The 17,301-nt window shown below is 40.1% G+C and overlaps 1 protein-coding gene across 8 annotated transcripts; it reads left to right on the top strand.

The window, feature by feature from the left end:
* The first annotated feature begins 6,607 nt into the window (after positions 1-6,607).
* Positions 6,608-15,935, top strand: cdhr5-rs (cadherin-related family member 5, related sequence). Of its 8 annotated transcripts, none has more exons than XM_051393120.1 (17): positions 6,608-6,808; positions 8,980-9,079; positions 9,551-9,759; positions 9,905-9,961; positions 10,048-10,140; positions 11,224-11,310; positions 11,398-11,508; positions 11,736-11,900; positions 11,978-12,348; positions 12,439-12,478; positions 12,649-12,885; positions 12,969-13,169; positions 13,246-13,368; positions 13,536-13,614; positions 14,005-14,198; positions 14,463-14,483; positions 15,123-15,935. In XM_051393120.1, exons 2-17 carry the CDS (start codon positions 9,013-9,015, stop codon positions 15,474-15,476), a joined length of 2,409 nt encoding a protein of 802 aa, XP_051249080.1. In that variant the 5' UTR covers positions 6,608-6,808; positions 8,980-9,012; the 3' UTR covers positions 15,477-15,935. The 8 variants fall into 8 exon arrangements, with proteins under 8 accessions (XP_051249080.1, XP_051249079.1, XP_051249078.1 ...); XM_051393119.1 differs by lacking the exon at positions 12,439-12,478 and adding an exon at positions 12,549-12,588; XM_051393118.1 differs by having other exon boundaries at positions 11,978-12,288; positions 12,319-12,478.
* The last annotated feature ends 1,366 nt before the right edge of the window (positions 15,936-17,301 follow it).

The following is a 17,301-nucleotide window of genomic DNA, read 5'->3' on the forward strand; positions in this document are numbered from 1 at the left end:
GGAGCCAGTAGATCGTTGAATTTCTTTCTTGCCAAACCCATCCGGTCCTGAGGTTTTGCCATTTTTCAGAGATTTTATTGTTTCTAGTAGTCGTGGTCAGTTTTGGTGTAAGATGGGAGGTTGCAGTCTTTTATAAAATAATAATAACAAAGCTGCAGGTAACGAAGATCAGGCCCTCGCAGTCTGCGTGCATAGGGGCGTGCTGCGGTTGCCTCACTCACTTGTACATCACACTGTGCAAATGCAACGTAAATCAGATGACGATTGCCATACAAGCTTACTGCCTGTTGCCAGAAGGGGGAGCTATGACTATGACAGAATACTGGCATGTAGTTTTCAGGGTGGGACTGTGTGTGAAGTTTGGTAAAGATTGGACAAAGTACACTGAAGTTATGACAACTTCCTGCTTCATGTTGAGGCGTTGAAATTCGACGCCAAGACACGGACATGCTGTTCAACACATTGTCACAAAATAGCATAACTTTTAATTGTGATGGTCTCTATATTATACCGACCAAATTTGAAGTCAACCCAATCAATTCCTGAGGAGGAGTTAGTTAAAATGTACAACGCGTGCAAATGGGAGATCTGCATATTGGTGAAACGTGCTTCAGAGGTGCTTTTGAGCCATTTTTCCACACCCATGTATGAGACCCATATCACATGTAAATGTGAGTTTTAAAGCATTTTGCGGCCACAAAAAATTTGATTATTTAGGCATAAAATAATAATAATTCCTTGCATTTCAATAGGGCTTTGCAGCGGTCGCTAATCATAAAGTGTCCTTATTTAGCTGAAAATGTAGTTTTAAAAACTAAATTGCTGAGAGTTATCCACCTACTGCTGCCCCTGGCGTCCTGTGGTCAGCTATAGTTTACTAATGTCTGTAAACTTGTCACTGTAGGAACAGCAGTAATCTTCAAAATGAGACTTCACATCACAGGTGCGCTCCTGCAACGAACAGCACTACAGCTCTGGTGTGAGTTATTATTAAAGTTAAGCAGTAATCAGATTACTGTCCACAGTACAGCCCAGAGGCATAAAACATGTGAACATGTGCAGAAATATAAATGTTCTTTAATATCATGTATTTTCATGTTGATGTTGTTTACAGATCTTATTTTCATTTGTTTTTACTGAAAAGTGTTGATAGATAGGCAAACTGAAAATATTGTGATTGAAGAGGAAAATCTTGTTTGTAGTATTTTAGTCTGTGAATATGTGAAGGTGAACGTGATGAAATGTAGCTGCAACAACAATCTTTGTCATTAACAGAAAAATAATAAAGAAGTTTAAGAACTTGAAATACAACAAGTGTGTTCCTCAGTGGATGCTGATAGGTCAGTTCTAATAAAGTGATCAATAACCTCAGGTTGTATATGAGGGCAATCACTAACTAACAAAACCTGGCAGGACAATCGATGAAGACCACTAGATACGTTTGACAGCTCCAGAAAAAACAAGTTCAGATTTCCGTTATTCCCAAAGTCAGCGTAACAACTACTTTATTTGGTGGAAGATGTATTGATCAGTGTGTTATTATTAATTATAAGAAATCCTCTTTCTTAAAAACTGAAACAGGAGTTCCACAGTGTTTAGTTCTCGATCCACTTCTTTTTAGTTTGTATATGAATGACCTGTGACAGTCCTGTCGTATATGCAGATGATGCAGTTATATATGTATCTGGTAGAACTGCTGTGTCAGTCACTGTTTACGGTTCATAGCAGCATGTTAAGAAAACTGTGTCAGTTTGCTTTTCTTCAGGGGCTCTGTCCTCGATAGAAGCTAAGAAGTACAATCGAGATTATTGGGAGACATATTAAACAGGTAAAGTATCTCGGCCTCATGTTAGACTCTCACTTAAAGTTTGAGAAGCTTGTTAAAATGGTGAGCAAGGTAACAAATGGTAACTTACATTCAGAGACTGACTGCCATTTCATGCAGCTAATGCATGAATATGCTAATAGCTGTCTGTTGGATCGGACCACACAGGCCCCAACCCACGTGCATCAATAAGCCTTGGCCGCCCATTATCTGTATCTGGTTCTTTTTCTTCCTTAGACCACTTATGATAGGTACTGACCTCTGCAGACTGGGAACACCCCACAAGAGCTGCAGGTTTGGAGATGCTCTGACCCAGTCGTCTAGCCATCACAGTGTGGCCCTTGTCAAAGTCGCTGAAATCATCACGCTGCCCATTTTTCCTGCTTCTAACACATCAACTTTGAGAACAAAATCTTCACTTGCTGCCTGATATATCCCACCCACTGACAGGAGCTATGAAAACCAGATAATCAGTGTTATTCACTTCACCTGTCAGTGCTCATTATGTTATTGTACTTGCTATTGTACTCATTTATCTGACAGCTGCAGCTACCTTTCAGATTTTACATTAAAATCACTTTCTTCAATATGAAAACATTAAAATCTAATATATCAATATTTGTACTATTACTTATTATTTCTTCCACCGCTGATGAAGATCTTTCTGTCTAACACACAGGTGGAAATGCTCTCAGATGCGTTCAGGTGCTCAACTGTTACAGACTAATGATAATGTCTTCCCGTGGGCGGGGCTCCTGTGCACCTGTCACCTGAAGGACTGAACAACTCACAAGCACACACACACACACACACACACACACACACACACACACACACTTTTTATTTTTCACCCTCAGAGGAAAATATTATGTTTCTGCAGCGGAGGAAGAGGAAGAAAGATGAGGTGGGGGGAAGACAACATCTACGTCTTTTTGTGCTCAAACAGCCATGGAAACCACATTGGAGTTACCAAGGTAACGAGGAGCCCATACATCCTCCTGCTGCTACATGTAGTTAACATTCGTGTTCAGAACTCCATCCAGAAAACAAAGGATTTGGTGTTTTCATTCTTAATGAGTCACAATAATATAACACCTGCAAATGTTCTCATTAATATTTAAATAAAACATTAAATACAAACTCAGTTCAGTAGAACATGCACATAAATAAAAACACGTTATTTTAAAAATATGAAATTAAAATATTTATCTGTCTTTATCAAGTAAATTAAATTTAAGTGGTAACATGAAATGCTGCACGTGAGTATTATATACTTACTAGTTTTGTGCACATTTAACTTAATTTACCTTTCCGTGACAATAAAGAAGTTACTCAAATCAAATATTTTTTCATGCTTAAATTGTTGGAGTTAATACATTTAAACTGCCAATCGGTTAACTCAAACTGTTTGACAGTGACTGTGAACTGATGACATTAAAATACAACTCTTTGGCCACAATCAGCAAAGGGATGTTTGAAGAAAAAAAGGAGCTGTATTTCATGAACAGAACTCCTCCCCAACTGTTGAGCATGGAGGAAGATATATCAGGCTTTGTGGTTGTGTTGCAGCCAGTGGCACAGGACACACTGCACGGTGGAGGGAAGAATGGATTCCATGAAACACCAGCAAATAATGGTAATTCCGGTACTGCAACCTACACAATAAGAGCTAGAGAGGTGAAATTCACAGGGCAGTTACAGGCAGTTGCATGTACCTCAGATGCAAAAAAATGCAGGCACTATAATCAACTCCAGGTTCAGCATCGCACATTCAAAAACCTTATATCCACATGTTCCCTGAATTGAGCTATAGGCCACGCCCATATCCACAAAGAATATTTCTTCGCAGTGAGTCCGATCTGCGTGAAACTCATCATGTCGACTAAACAGATGGTCCTGATCAAAAGCTGTATAAAGAATTTTGATACATCAAAAAACACACAAGTTATGAGGGAACAACTTCCTGTGTGTCAAAATGGGAAGTTGGTAGGTCCAGTAGTTGCCCATGTCTGACTGAGGCTGTGTACCAAATTTGGGGCAAATGGGACACTAGGAGATGCTTTTATTGCAAAATCACAAAATATGCTAAAATAGCCTGTGTCAACCGAATGTTTTCCTTTCTCTGTGCTGCTCTCAACCTGCAACTCAAATTGTGTCCGTCGGCCTGCAGGATCAACTTGTGTTACTTCCCCTGGAGGCTTGGATCCCGTTAACACCTGCTTGCATATCTAGTTATAATTGTGACTGACTAAAGTTTTTCCTTCCCAAACTTGTTTCAACCTATTTTTAATTTACTGTCTTCACACTGCGGTTTGCGTCTGTCAGATTATCAACTCGGTGGCAGAAACCTCATTATCAGTCCACAAATAGTTTCAGTCAGCAGCTCTTTAAAAAGAGTTTCACACTGAGAGTCACCTGACGGCTGCAGTCTCATGTCAAATGTGTCTGCTGGATGATCTGCTCAAACTGCCATAATCAGTCCTAGAGGCAGCTCGTCTCTCTGTGTCTGTGCTCTGACGTCTTTTGAAAAAACCTGTCAAACTGAGGACAGATATCAGTTTTCTGTCAGTATGATTCACAGTTTTTAATTTGAGTCTCACTCCTAAAGCTACTAAAGTTAGTCCAACTCGAATAAATGCCGAGTAAATACTGTGTTTGATGTCAGAGCTGTGTGGGCGTTCCAGGTAACAATGCTGAACGATAGGTGAACACATCTGGAGAAATGGAATGTCTCCGGGATGTGTTCTCACATACATTCCTCTTAAAGTGGTATTTGTCTGTAGTTAACAGTATTCTCAAGACTCCTGAGTGACGGCCCGACAGAAAGTCACCACGCTGTGACGAGGAAGAAGAGTCAAAGTGAAACTGGTTCTGTACAGTTTTAACTAAAAGCCTCCATACAATAATCAATCATTTAAAACAAATGATTTACTGTTTCAGTATTCTGAGAAACATTGAACGCAGCACAAGACTTCCTGGTTCAAACTGGACCTGTAATCCTAAAACCAACTGGTACCACACGGCCCCCTCACTCCTGGACCAGAGGAAGATGTGTTGGTTCCACGGGGCCCTCCGAGACCTGGAACACAACACCAACACTCAATCCTGAACTTCCTGAAGGGTAGTCCCCCTTCAAACCCAACACACGGCCCAAACTTCACATCGTTGATCAGAGTCCCGCCCTGAACACATATACTTCACAATATTCAGTCATATTCACAGCGCCCCCTACTGGAAACAGGAAGTAAGCATTGTATGGCGATCATCATCTGAATTACGTGAAACTCTCACAGCCTGATCATCACCGCTTCCAGCTTTAAGTCTTTTCTGTATTTTATGTCTTAGGTCATTTTACTTTTTAGATTTAAATAAATGTATATATTTTCTTTTTATACATTTTGTTGGACAGATTTCAGCGACTGCTCCACTGTGACTGTTGTGCACTCGACAAATAAAGAACTTGAGAAACAAACTTCTGTTCTCAACATCTAAGAAGACGTTTTCCACCAAAATACCAACAACTGTTCTTCTCACTTTCCTTTTGTCTCACAGTTGATCCTGATGTGAGAAATAAAAACCTTCATCACAATCATCAGACTTCCTGTTAAAGTCGGCAGAGGAACTGCAGGAAAGGATGAGAGGAGCTTTTAACTGTGAGGATGGAATCAGTGAGTGTGTCATCGGAGGATTCACACCTGAGTGTGTTCAGCAGGTGAGTTTCCACTCTGATGATGATGATGATGATGATGATGATGTTCCACCTCACTGACTTCATGAGAAGACGAAAATACAAACCGGCTGTTGGTGTGAGCGTGAACACTCCTGTGGTTATGTGACGTCCTCTGTATTTGCTGCTGATTGGTCCATTAATGTCCCATAGTTTAAAACGTTCTGGAAACTGTTTACTGAGCTCATAAATCAACTGAGAAGCTGGGTCATTTCTCCATTAGAATGAATGGGATCGCTGTGTTATTGCAACCAATGGAGCTGCCCCCTGCTGGCCTTTACATAGAATGCAGGTTTTAAGACACTTCCGCATTGGCTTTACTGTTCAGACCCGGAAGCTCTGTCCATCATATATACTGTCAATGCTCACAACATAGCTAACTTACTCTGGATATTACCAGTGAGGTCTCACTCTTAATGGAGCATCTTCAGATTAACATGTGTGATATGCTGATATTATTCAGGTTTTGGGGGCGTTCTTTGGACGTATACAGACGTATAGTAGCGAAAAACTATGTTAAAAACAGGCCAAAAAAGGGAGACCCTGGTTGAAGTTTTGGTTAGCTTTGCACAGAAACTGCGGTCAGAGAAACAAAGGAATACTTTTTACCTTTATACTTTAAGTACAGCCTGTACTGATTCTTTACTCTGTCTGTATTCTACTCTAGTAAAGAATGTGTCTTCTTTGCCACCTTTGCCTTTAGATATTTCCATTCAGTGCTCTTTTAATTAGATTAAATCAGCATATATTTCACCCCTTAAAGTCTCCATGAGTATTCCTCCAGACCCGGACATTTCAAACTCAGTAGTATCTATATATTGTGGTGTGTTTGTTTCAATAAAATGTTTTGTTCTGGATTATTGTTTACAAATACTTGTGTACTTAAACAGAGTAATTACAGTGGAGTATTAGTATTATTACCTCAGTAAATACTTCCTGTGAGTGATAATAAGCAGCAGCAGGTTGAGCTAACTGCCTCCTGTTAGTCCTGCAGCATGTTGGCCTACTTAAATCCTGCTCATTAATGCTCTGTAAGCCCTCTGCTAATGCTCACACACACACACACACACACACACACACACACTCACAGGCCGCTCTCTGTTCTCTCCGAGGGAACAATCCCAACAATAAACTGAGATTCTGGAAACATGAAACTGGACAACACAAGGCTGGAAGGCCTGAACAGACCGCGGGCGAGAGACACCGACTGTCTGTAGAGCAACAGGAGAGAGAGAGAGAGAGAGAGAGAGAGAGAGGTGAGTCTGTAGATTATTATATTAATAGTGTTTATGAGCTCTTGTAAATAAACAAGTGAATTATAAAGGCCGCACAGTCTTCAGTGTCACTAATCAGAATTATAATATAATTATTTGTTAATCAACAGTGGAACAAACAGATGGGCAGAAAGTGAGAGGGGCTGACGAGCAACAAAGGTCGTTAAAGGTTCCTTCCAGTTCACTTTAGCCCTTAAAGTAATACATACAGGACCTCATTAAGGTCTCCGACACCCTGAGAACCCCATGAAACCCCCAGAGACCCAGAACAGTTCTGACTCTGTGTAACTCTGCATATGTGGAATAAAATCTGTGTTTCAGCTAACGTTCAGACATCCAGTTCCCTTTATACTTTAAACTCCAAGGTCTGCTGTTGTTGTGATGTTAGCTGCAGTAGCAGGAGAGCTGCTAGCTCCGAGAAACCATCTCGTGCTCTCTGTTGGCTAACTCACAACATAGTTAACCCCCAATATAGCTAACGTTGGCTACATAACAACATAAGTAACATTACCTAAACCACAACATAGCCGGTGTTGGCCAAGTGTGAACCCATTGGTTTGTGGAGAACCGTTCTGCGTTTTGACCACTGCCATGACAGTAAAACGGAGCCAGCGCGACGTGACGTACTGCGAGTTGATCTACGCTCATTGGCTGCGCATTTTTGACTCGTCCATAACCAGGAACAATGGCGGCTAACCTGGTCACACACGATCTCATATTGCAGCTAAACAGTTTATTAAAATATGTTTCTGAAACGATTTTAAGCAAGAAATAGGCAACGCAGTAACAGAATCTAGCTGCTTAGTTTGACAGTTTGAGCTGAGTTTCGTGAGCTGCGCTGTACGAAATCGCTTGAGAGTGACCTGTCAATCAAAAGATAGCCCCACCCAAAAGCGCACACGGTTTTATTGTCTATTTTAAATTAAATTAGACCATAATTTACTAAATGAACGTCATAATGTATTGAAGAAAATGTTAAAACTAGCGACTGAGACTCTAAACACATCATGAAACTATTTACTGAGCTCATAAGGGAAGTGTCAAGTCGGCTCATTCTCCATTAAAGTGAATGGGATCGCCGTTATTGAAGCCAATGGAGCTCCCCCTGCTGGAATTTACATAGAATGCAGGTTGAAGACACTTCCGGATTGGCTCTGTCCATTATTTATACTGTCAATGATGTTAGCTAATGTTGGCTAAATCACAACGTTTGTTAAGTTACATTACAACCCGTTCACTCATTGGCAATAAAAAGTGATTAATACATAGAAAAAATATGTAAAATGCTTCCTAATCTTTAATTATATTAATAATTATTATTATTTAGTTGGATTTAGTATTCGATAATGAAACGTTTCATCCAGCTGACCTTTGGATCCTCTCACATTATTAGTGTTTGTTTTACTGGAAGCATTTTAAGTTCAGTCACGTCCTCATGAACCAATCATGACTCATTGTTTGGTTGTTAGCTGTAATCTGCTCTGGGGTCAGTTCTCTCTGACCTCCACATGTTTATGCAAGTAATGACTTCTATTATCTTTTGATTAGTTTGTTTAGTTTATTAAATGTCCATCTCAGTTTTCAGACCAACACTCAAAAACACAAAGAGATTGAGTTCACCGTAAAAGTGACACCACACAGAGACAGTATTTATCAGTCACTGGTTTCCCTTCAGTTAATCAATAGTTTCAGCCTTACAGTGATCGGTTCCACATGTTTCAGACAGACGTGTGGGAAGAAATTGTAGTGATGGTGGACAGAATACAGTCTGTGAATATGAATGAGGTAGAAAACAACTTGTTGAATGAAATGAAATAAACAGAAACTGTCTGCAGCTTCGAGCTTTAATGAGTCATAAAGAGACAAAGTCAGAGGAGGTCAGAGGTCATAGTTCTGTTTATATTCATGCAATGTGGCTGCATTATGGACTAGATTTACACATGTTTATTTGAGTCGTATTATTTATAGTATATTATATTATATGTTTCTTATGTGGTCAGGCATGTCCTAGTCATTCTGGCTAACTCACAACCAGCTGAGAGCTGTGGTTTTACCCCACTGGTGGTAAAAAGAGTTTTGTGATGCACATTACAGCCTCAGGGTGGCGCTGTAGTGGCTGAAGACTGTTGACCTTCTGACATTCTGTTGTTCAGGTGGAGGTGTGACCGTGGAGGAGGTGGAGGAAGATGTTGAGACCCTGCAGGCTGCTGCTCTGGCAGGTGGCTCTCAGGTTGTCTTATCATGTTGTTACAGGTAAGACCCAGAATTCAACAGACGTGAAGAAAAATCTGCTGCTAACAACCTCGACCACAGCTGATTGGTTAGGGATCATTAATGCTGTGAACTGAGTGATAAATATTGATCTTATCTGCCGACAGTTCAAAGCCCCAAAATAAACGGTGAAAAACTAAAATCTGACACCTCAGAGAAACTGGAGCTTTAAATAAAAAAGATTTATTAATTATTAAATTGTTGTCCAATAAATAAGTTAAACACCTCTCACCTGAATCCTTTAAACAAATCTCACCTGTAGTCTTTATCTTTCCCATAATTCCTCTCTGCCATCCTGTTCAAAGGACAATAAAGACGTGTCAATCATTCTCTGCCTGCCTGAATTTAAACATAAACTAAAAGTGGATCAGTGTTGATCAGCAATTGATCAATTACCTCGTCAATAATACTCATTGCTACAGTCCTGATCCTGGTTCTGTGTTCGGTCCTCAGCCAGTCTGTGTCTGGGGGGTTCGGACATCTTCTCGTCGGTCAGAGAGAACAGTCCGATGGGCGAGTTCATCGCTAACCTCAATGTCAGAGGAGAACCAGGAACCAGCGCCGTCCGACTGTGTCTGACCGGAGAATATGCCGACTGGTTCTACCTGGAGGGTCGGACCATTAGACTGAACACCTCCGCCTCCAGAGTCCTCGACCGAGAGGTAAACCTGGATGCTTTAAACACCTCTCACCCGTAGTTTAAACACATCTCACCTGTAGTTTAAACACATCTCACCTGTAGGTTAAACAAATCTCACTTGGATAATCAGCAGTGAATATTTCATCAGAGGTGTGTTTGTCTCTCAGGTTCTGGGATCAGTGCTGATAGCGGAGCTGACCTGTTATGAGGATGATGTCATACAGGTAGGTCACCTGTTATGAGGATGATGTCATACAGGTAGGTTAACCTGTTGAACAGCAGTAAATATTAAAGGTGTTTGTTTCCTCAGAGTCAGTACAGGATTGTGGTGGAGATTGTGAATGAAAATGACAACAAACCGCATTTCCTGGAGGAGACGATTCCACCATTCACTGTCAATGAGGTAAAACAGGATCAAAATACAGTATATACTATATATATATATTAACATTATACAGTATATATTATATATATATTAACATTATACAGTATATATTATATATATATTAACATTATACAGTATATTATATATATGTTAACATTATACAGTATATACTATATATATATTAACATTATACAGTATATATTATATATATATTAACATTATACAGTATATATTATATATATATTAACATTATACAGTATATACTATATATATATTAACATTATACAGTATATATTATATATATATTAACATTATACAGTATATTATATATATATATGTTAACATTATACAGTATATATTATATATATATTAACATTAAACAGTATATATTATATATATATTAACATTATACAGTATATATTATATATATATATTAACATTATACAGTATATATTATATATATATATTAACATTATACAGTATATATTATATATATATTAACATTATACAGTATATTATATATATATGTTAACATTATACGGTATATTATATATATATTAACATTATACATTATACAGTATATTATATATTATATATGTTAACATTATACAGTGGATTATATATTATATATATATATATATTAACATTATACAGTATATTATATATATATGTTAACATTATACGGTATATTATATATATGTTAACATTATACAGTATATTATATATTATATATTAACATTATACAGTATATTATTATACAGTATATATTATATATATTAACATTATACAGTATATTATATATATATGTTAACATTATACGGTATATTATATATATGTTAACATTATACAGTATATTATATATTATATATTAACATTATACGGTATATATTATATATAAATATATTAACATTATACAGTATATTATATATATATATTAACATTATACAGTATATTATATATATTAACATTATACAGTATATATTATATATATTTTAACATTATAAACATTATACAGTATATAATATATATATGTTAACATTATAAACATTATACAGTATATTATATATTATATATGTGACTCTGTGTTTTCTGTGTCTGCAGCTGACGGCAGTGAACTCTGTGGTTTTCTCTGTGAAGGCTGTCGATGCAGACGGAGACATGATCAGTTATATCATCGATCAATCATCGGTGAGGCGGTTCACAGACCTGTCTGCATATTTCTGTCGATATGTTGTATATGTCTTTATGAGCTCACCTGTTTCTGGTTACCTGCAGCGTGACGCGTGGTTCTTCAGGATCGATCTACCCAACAGTGGAAACGTCGTTCTGAACAAAGCTCTGGACTACGAGACTAGAACTCAGCTGCAGGTGATCATCTGGGCCCAGGTAAGACTCAGTCATCCATAATTAATCAATAATCATTTATTTAACATGAGTTAACATGTAGCTTAAACACCACTCACCTGTTGGCTAAACACATCTCACCTGTTGGCTAAACACATCTCACCTGTTGGTTAAAGCCAGATTACCTGTAGGTTAAACACCTGTACATTTCAGAAGAAAAACGTACCTGTCAGTAAAAATAACTTTTGTATGACAATGTTGTGAAACAGGAAGCGAACACTGTGGAGAAGTTCAACATGTCTACTGTTCTGACGGTCAACATCGAGGACGGAGACGACCAGTATCCTTACTTCCTGCCCTGTACACCTGTCTCTCCGGCTGTTCCTGTTTGTATGAGCCCCACCTACACTGCCAACATCACACACAAGCAACAGGTAAATAAAAAAACATCATACAGAAACAGCAGGTAAACAAAAAAACATCACATACAAACACCTGTTTTGTGTTTCAGGATGTAGTTCTGGAGTTTTCTCCTGGTCCAATCAGAGCAGAGGATGGAGACCGAGGAGTCAACACTCCTCTGACGTTCTCCATCCTGTCAGGTCAGTCTGTCTGTGTACAGGTATGTAGAGTTGTGTACAGGTGTGTATGGGTGTGTACAGGTGTGTACAGATGTGTACAGGTGTGTACAGGTGTGTACGAGTGTGTACAGGTGTGTACAGATGTGTACAGGTGTGTACGGGTGTGTACAGGTGTGTACGAGTGTGTACAGGTGTGTACGAGTGTGTACAGGTGTCTACAGGTGTGTACAGATGTGTACAGGTGTGTACGAGTGTGTACAGATGTGTACAGGTGTGTACGAGTGTGTACAGGTGTCTACAGGTGTGTACAGATGTGTACGAGTGTGTACAGGTGTGTACGAGTGTGTACAGGTGTGTACAGGTGTGTACAGGTGTGTACGAGTGTGTACAGGTGTCTACAGGTGTGTACAGATGTGTACAAGTGTGTACAGGTGTGTACGAGTGTGTACAGGTGTGTACAGATGTGTAGAGGTGTGTACAGGTGTGTACGAGTGTGTACAGGTGTCTACAGGTGTGTACAGATGTGTACAAGTGTGTACAGGTGTGTACGAGTGTGTACAGGTGTGTACAGATGTGTAGAGGTGTGTACAGGTGTCTACAGGTGTGTACAGGTGTGTACGAGTGTGTACAGGTGTGTACAGGTGTGTACAGATGTGTAGAGGTGTGTACGGGTGTGTATATGTGTGTAGAGTTGTGTACAGGTGTGTACAGGTGTCCTTGTGTGTCAGCAGGTGGTGATCGTGGCAGGTTTGTGATCAACAACAGTACAGGTGAGATCAGGTTAACCAGACCTGTGAACAGCCAACCAATGATGACGAACTTCACTCTCACTGTCATGGTAACAACACTACTTCCTGTTTCCTGTTTTATTTAAAGGACTGACTTCAGAGCAGTGAGTGTAATCTACCTGTCCTTGTGCAGGTGTGTCAGGTGAATGACCGGCTGAAGTACAGCGTGGCGTCGGCCCTGGTCAGAGTTCTCAGTGAGAACATGTTCCCTCCGGTCTTCAACAGAACCACCTTTAAAGGTTTCATCATCCAGAGCTCTAGCCCCGCCTCCATCGTCTCCACCTATGGGAACCAGGTGTTACAGGTCCAGGTGTCAGACCGTGACTTCACTGACGTAAGAGCACCTGCTGGTCTACCTGTATTATAACCTTTATGATACCTGGTGAGTCATTACTGCTGTCCAATCACAGGGCCGGAATCCAAACATCCACTACTCCCTCCACCCTCCATCTGGACTGTACCAAATCACCCAGGGGGGGGTTCTGATCGCCAGGACGGACCAACTGCATGCCTTTGACCGACACATACTTCAGGTGGGGGTTACCTTTAGTTTAATATACTCCTGTAAAAGTTAAAAAGGTGAATATATATATAATATATAATAATATACTATAATATAATATGATATAATATAATATAATATAATGATCAATCAAACTTGAACACATTGATTGATTACTGATATTGTTCCTGACTGCAGGTTGTAGCCAGAGACGAAGAATCAGGAGACGAAGTTTCAGCTTCAGTGGACATTGAAGTCCTGCAGAGAGGACAGCAAGGTGAGAACAACAGGAAGTTACCTTGTGTACACACACACACACACACACACACACACACACACACACACACACACACACACACACACACAGAGCAGGATGAACATCCTGTGAGGGGCAGTGGGTTGTAAACTGAGATGGTTGGGGTCATTAAACTGCTCCACTGATCTCTAATTGATCAAAAACTGATCAGTAATCTGTTTCCTTAATGAGATAACGGCAACTGGTGCGTTCACTGACATCAACTCCTTACTCTGTAGTCCCTCGTGGTGCGTTCACTGACATTAACTCCTTACTCTGTAGTCCCTCGTGGTGCGTTCACTGACATGAACTCTCTCCTCTCTGTAGTCCCTCGTGGTGCGTTCACTGACATGAACTCTCTCCTCTCTGTAGTCCCTCGTGGTGCGTTCACTGAGCAGCCGTTGTTCGGAGACGTGGACAGCAGGCTGGCTGGAGGAATCGCAGCGATGATCCTGCTGCTGTTTCTGTCTTCTGCTCTGTTTCTGCTGCTTCGAACCGTGAGGAGAAGACGACAAAGAAACGCTGACGAACACACACCCGTTGCTCTGGGAAAACATCCCAACGTGGTACGAAGTGAATCACTGGCTCTTTCACACACCCGAGATGTTTGAAACGTTGAAACAAACCATCTATAATGTACGTTTCTATAATATCAATGTATGAACTCACAGTGTGTCTCTGTAGTGAGTTTCAGCTCATTGTTAATCTGTTCACTCTCGTACTGTCCTCAAACACATCAGTAATTGTAAATCAGTTCTATACGACATGAGTCGATGAAGGAACTGTGAGTTTGAACTGATTCCCTGCACTCTTTATATTTCCTCCTGTAGACGTTATCGTGGTTTCACACGGTGAGTTTAAAGCTGCTCCTCGGAGACGTGATGTTGTGATAGTCAGCGTGGACTTCCTGTGATGTGCTTCTGTTTATAGCCTTCATCAGTGGAGTGCCTGTTTCTGTTTCAGTGCATTAAGGTCCACCTTCAGTATCATGTGGTGTCCTCAGTGTGCTCCTGTGTTCATGTACAGCTGAGAGATTTCTGTCTGTGACTCATCTTTTTATTCAAATACAGGAAATACACAATATCATAGTAGGTGTAAAGATTTAGGAGAAAATCAGTGTTTTAGATGCAGCTACAGGGCACAGACCTCTGGATGGATCTGAACCGGTCGACGGGCCGATTCTAAAGTTATGAATCTGTTGACTGAAGCTTTGCTGCTTACAGCTTACAGCGTAATGATGAGATAAAGTTGAAATTATGAGATAATGTTTTTTTTTTTGGTGGGGGGGGTTTGTATGCCTTGACTTTTTGATCGGACAGGTGAGGATAGACTAAAAAGGGGGGAGAGAGAGCGGGGACGACATGCAGCAAAGGGCCGCAGGTCGGAATCGAACCAGGGCCGCTGCGTTAAGGACTCCACCAAGTGAGATTATCCGACTGCTTAATCGGCGGGAACATCTCGAGCTAACGGACCCTGAACCTCTCCGACAGGTGAGCTCCAGTCGACCGGCGTTCTCAGCGGACGAGTCTCCGTTCAGCAGCAGAAGTTTCAGGCAACAGTCTTCTTCAAAGTCGGGGAGTTTCCACGGCAGACAGGGAGTCTACACCAGGAGACAGTCGCTGCTTCCTCCTCCTTCATCATCACCATCATCACCATCATCATCAAACATCTCCAGCGTTCCAGGAGGAAGATCCAGACCGCACACCGATCTGTTTCCTGTCCCAGAGAAACCGGAGGGTCAACCTGAGGACACAGAAACCCTCAGGTTTTATGACACCAGAGGGGGTGTGCAGGGCCCAGGTGGTGACATCACAGCAGAGACTCTCAGAGAGACGACGACATGAAAAACAAACCAATCAGAGGCCTCAGAGGACCCGCACAGGGAGATGGTCTCTGAAGAGTCCACATCAGAGGGAACGTCTCTGCGGCAGCCAATCACAGGCCAGGAACATTAATCTGACTCCCTGCGGCAGCCAATCACAGGCCAGGAACATTAATCTGACTCCCTGCGGCAGCCAATCACAGGCCAGGAACATTAATCTGACTCCCTGCGGCAGCCAATCACAGGCCAGGAACATTAATCTGACTCTCGCGGCAGCCAATCACAGGCCAGGAACATTAATCTGACTCTCTGCGGCAGCCAATCACAGGCCAGGAACATTAATCTGACTCTGCGGCAGCCAATCACAGGCCAGGAACATTAATCTGACTCCCTGCGGCAGCCAATCACAGGCCAGGAACATTAATCTGACTCCAGGCGGCAGCCAATCACAATCTTTAACAATAAATCATGTTTACTTTTCGGTTGTTGTTGTTTTTATTTTCGTGGAGTCAATATTTCTGATTAATGTTCCCACAGATGAAAATGTGCAGACGTGTTGGAAGTATTGATCCGTACCGCAGTGGCCTGGGTTCGAGTCCGGTCTCCCTCATTTAATTTGGACTGTTTCTGAGATCTGATCAATAACCTGATCAGTCTGATGATTGATGTTGAGATCTGATGAAGTCTCTGTGCAGTAATAAAGTCACATTAACTCTGTGTGTAATTATTGATCCTCCACAACTTTATGTATCACCTGTTAAAAGTCAGATTATTGATTCAGTATGAGTGAATTATTGATCAGTGACGTCTGAGCGGTTAAAAAGTTGAACTGATTGATGATCAACACCAACAAGATTTTCTCTGTTACTCTCTTTCACTTCCTGTCGTCTTCCTGCTCAGTTTAATAAACCCAGAAGAAGAAGAAGAATCTGTGTGTTTGTTTATGTTGACTGATGAAAGTCACTCAGGAACCAATCAGCTGCCGGAGCTGCAGCTCCCCCTGCTGGCCAGAGTGAGATCATCTCTGATAATAAACTGTTCATTATTCTGATGTTGTTAAAGTGGACTACAAAATATTGAATGAAACTACAAACATGTAACATTCCACAAAACAAACAAACAAACAAACAAACAACCATCCGCACACATTAACATCCATCATGTGTATCCACTGATATAGTGACCTCCTGTCTGCATTATTTCACAGAAGAAGAAGAAGAAACACACTGATGTCAGGTTTATGTTCTTCTTCTACACTGTAATAAACTGTAGTTTAAACTACTGATGAACAGAGGAGAGAGGGGGAGAAATGTGAGGAGAGGAAGGGAGGGAGGAGGGAGGAGAGAGGAGGGGGAGGGAGGAGGACCCTGAACTACTTCTGCAAAAACACCACACACAGGAAACCACCTGACACACCGTCACACTAAAAAACTTAAAATTAACCAACAACAATAATAATTATTATTTATTTATTATTATAGAAGTATTGTTATTATTATTAAACATGATACAATTATGATAATATGATATATAATAATTAAAAAATAATTAAACAAAGTACAGAGCTTAATTATACTTTAACATTTATATTTATACTTTAACATTTATATTTAAACTGTAATATTTATATTTAAACTGCAATATTTATATTTAAACTGTAACATTTATATTTAAACTGTAATATTTATATTTAAACTGTAACATTTATATTTAAACTGTAATATTTATATTTAAACTGTAACATTTATATTTAAACTGTAATATTTATAGAAGTTATTTCTCTCTTTTACTTTTTTCTACTTCCTTCTTTTATTTTTGAAGGTTTGAGTGACTGAGACTTTTATTTT

Source organism: Dicentrarchus labrax, unplaced genomic scaffold, assembly GCF_905237075.1.
Source record: "Dicentrarchus labrax unplaced genomic scaffold, dlabrax2021, whole genome shotgun sequence".
NCBI lineage: Eukaryota > Metazoa > Chordata > Actinopteri > Moronidae > Dicentrarchus > Dicentrarchus labrax.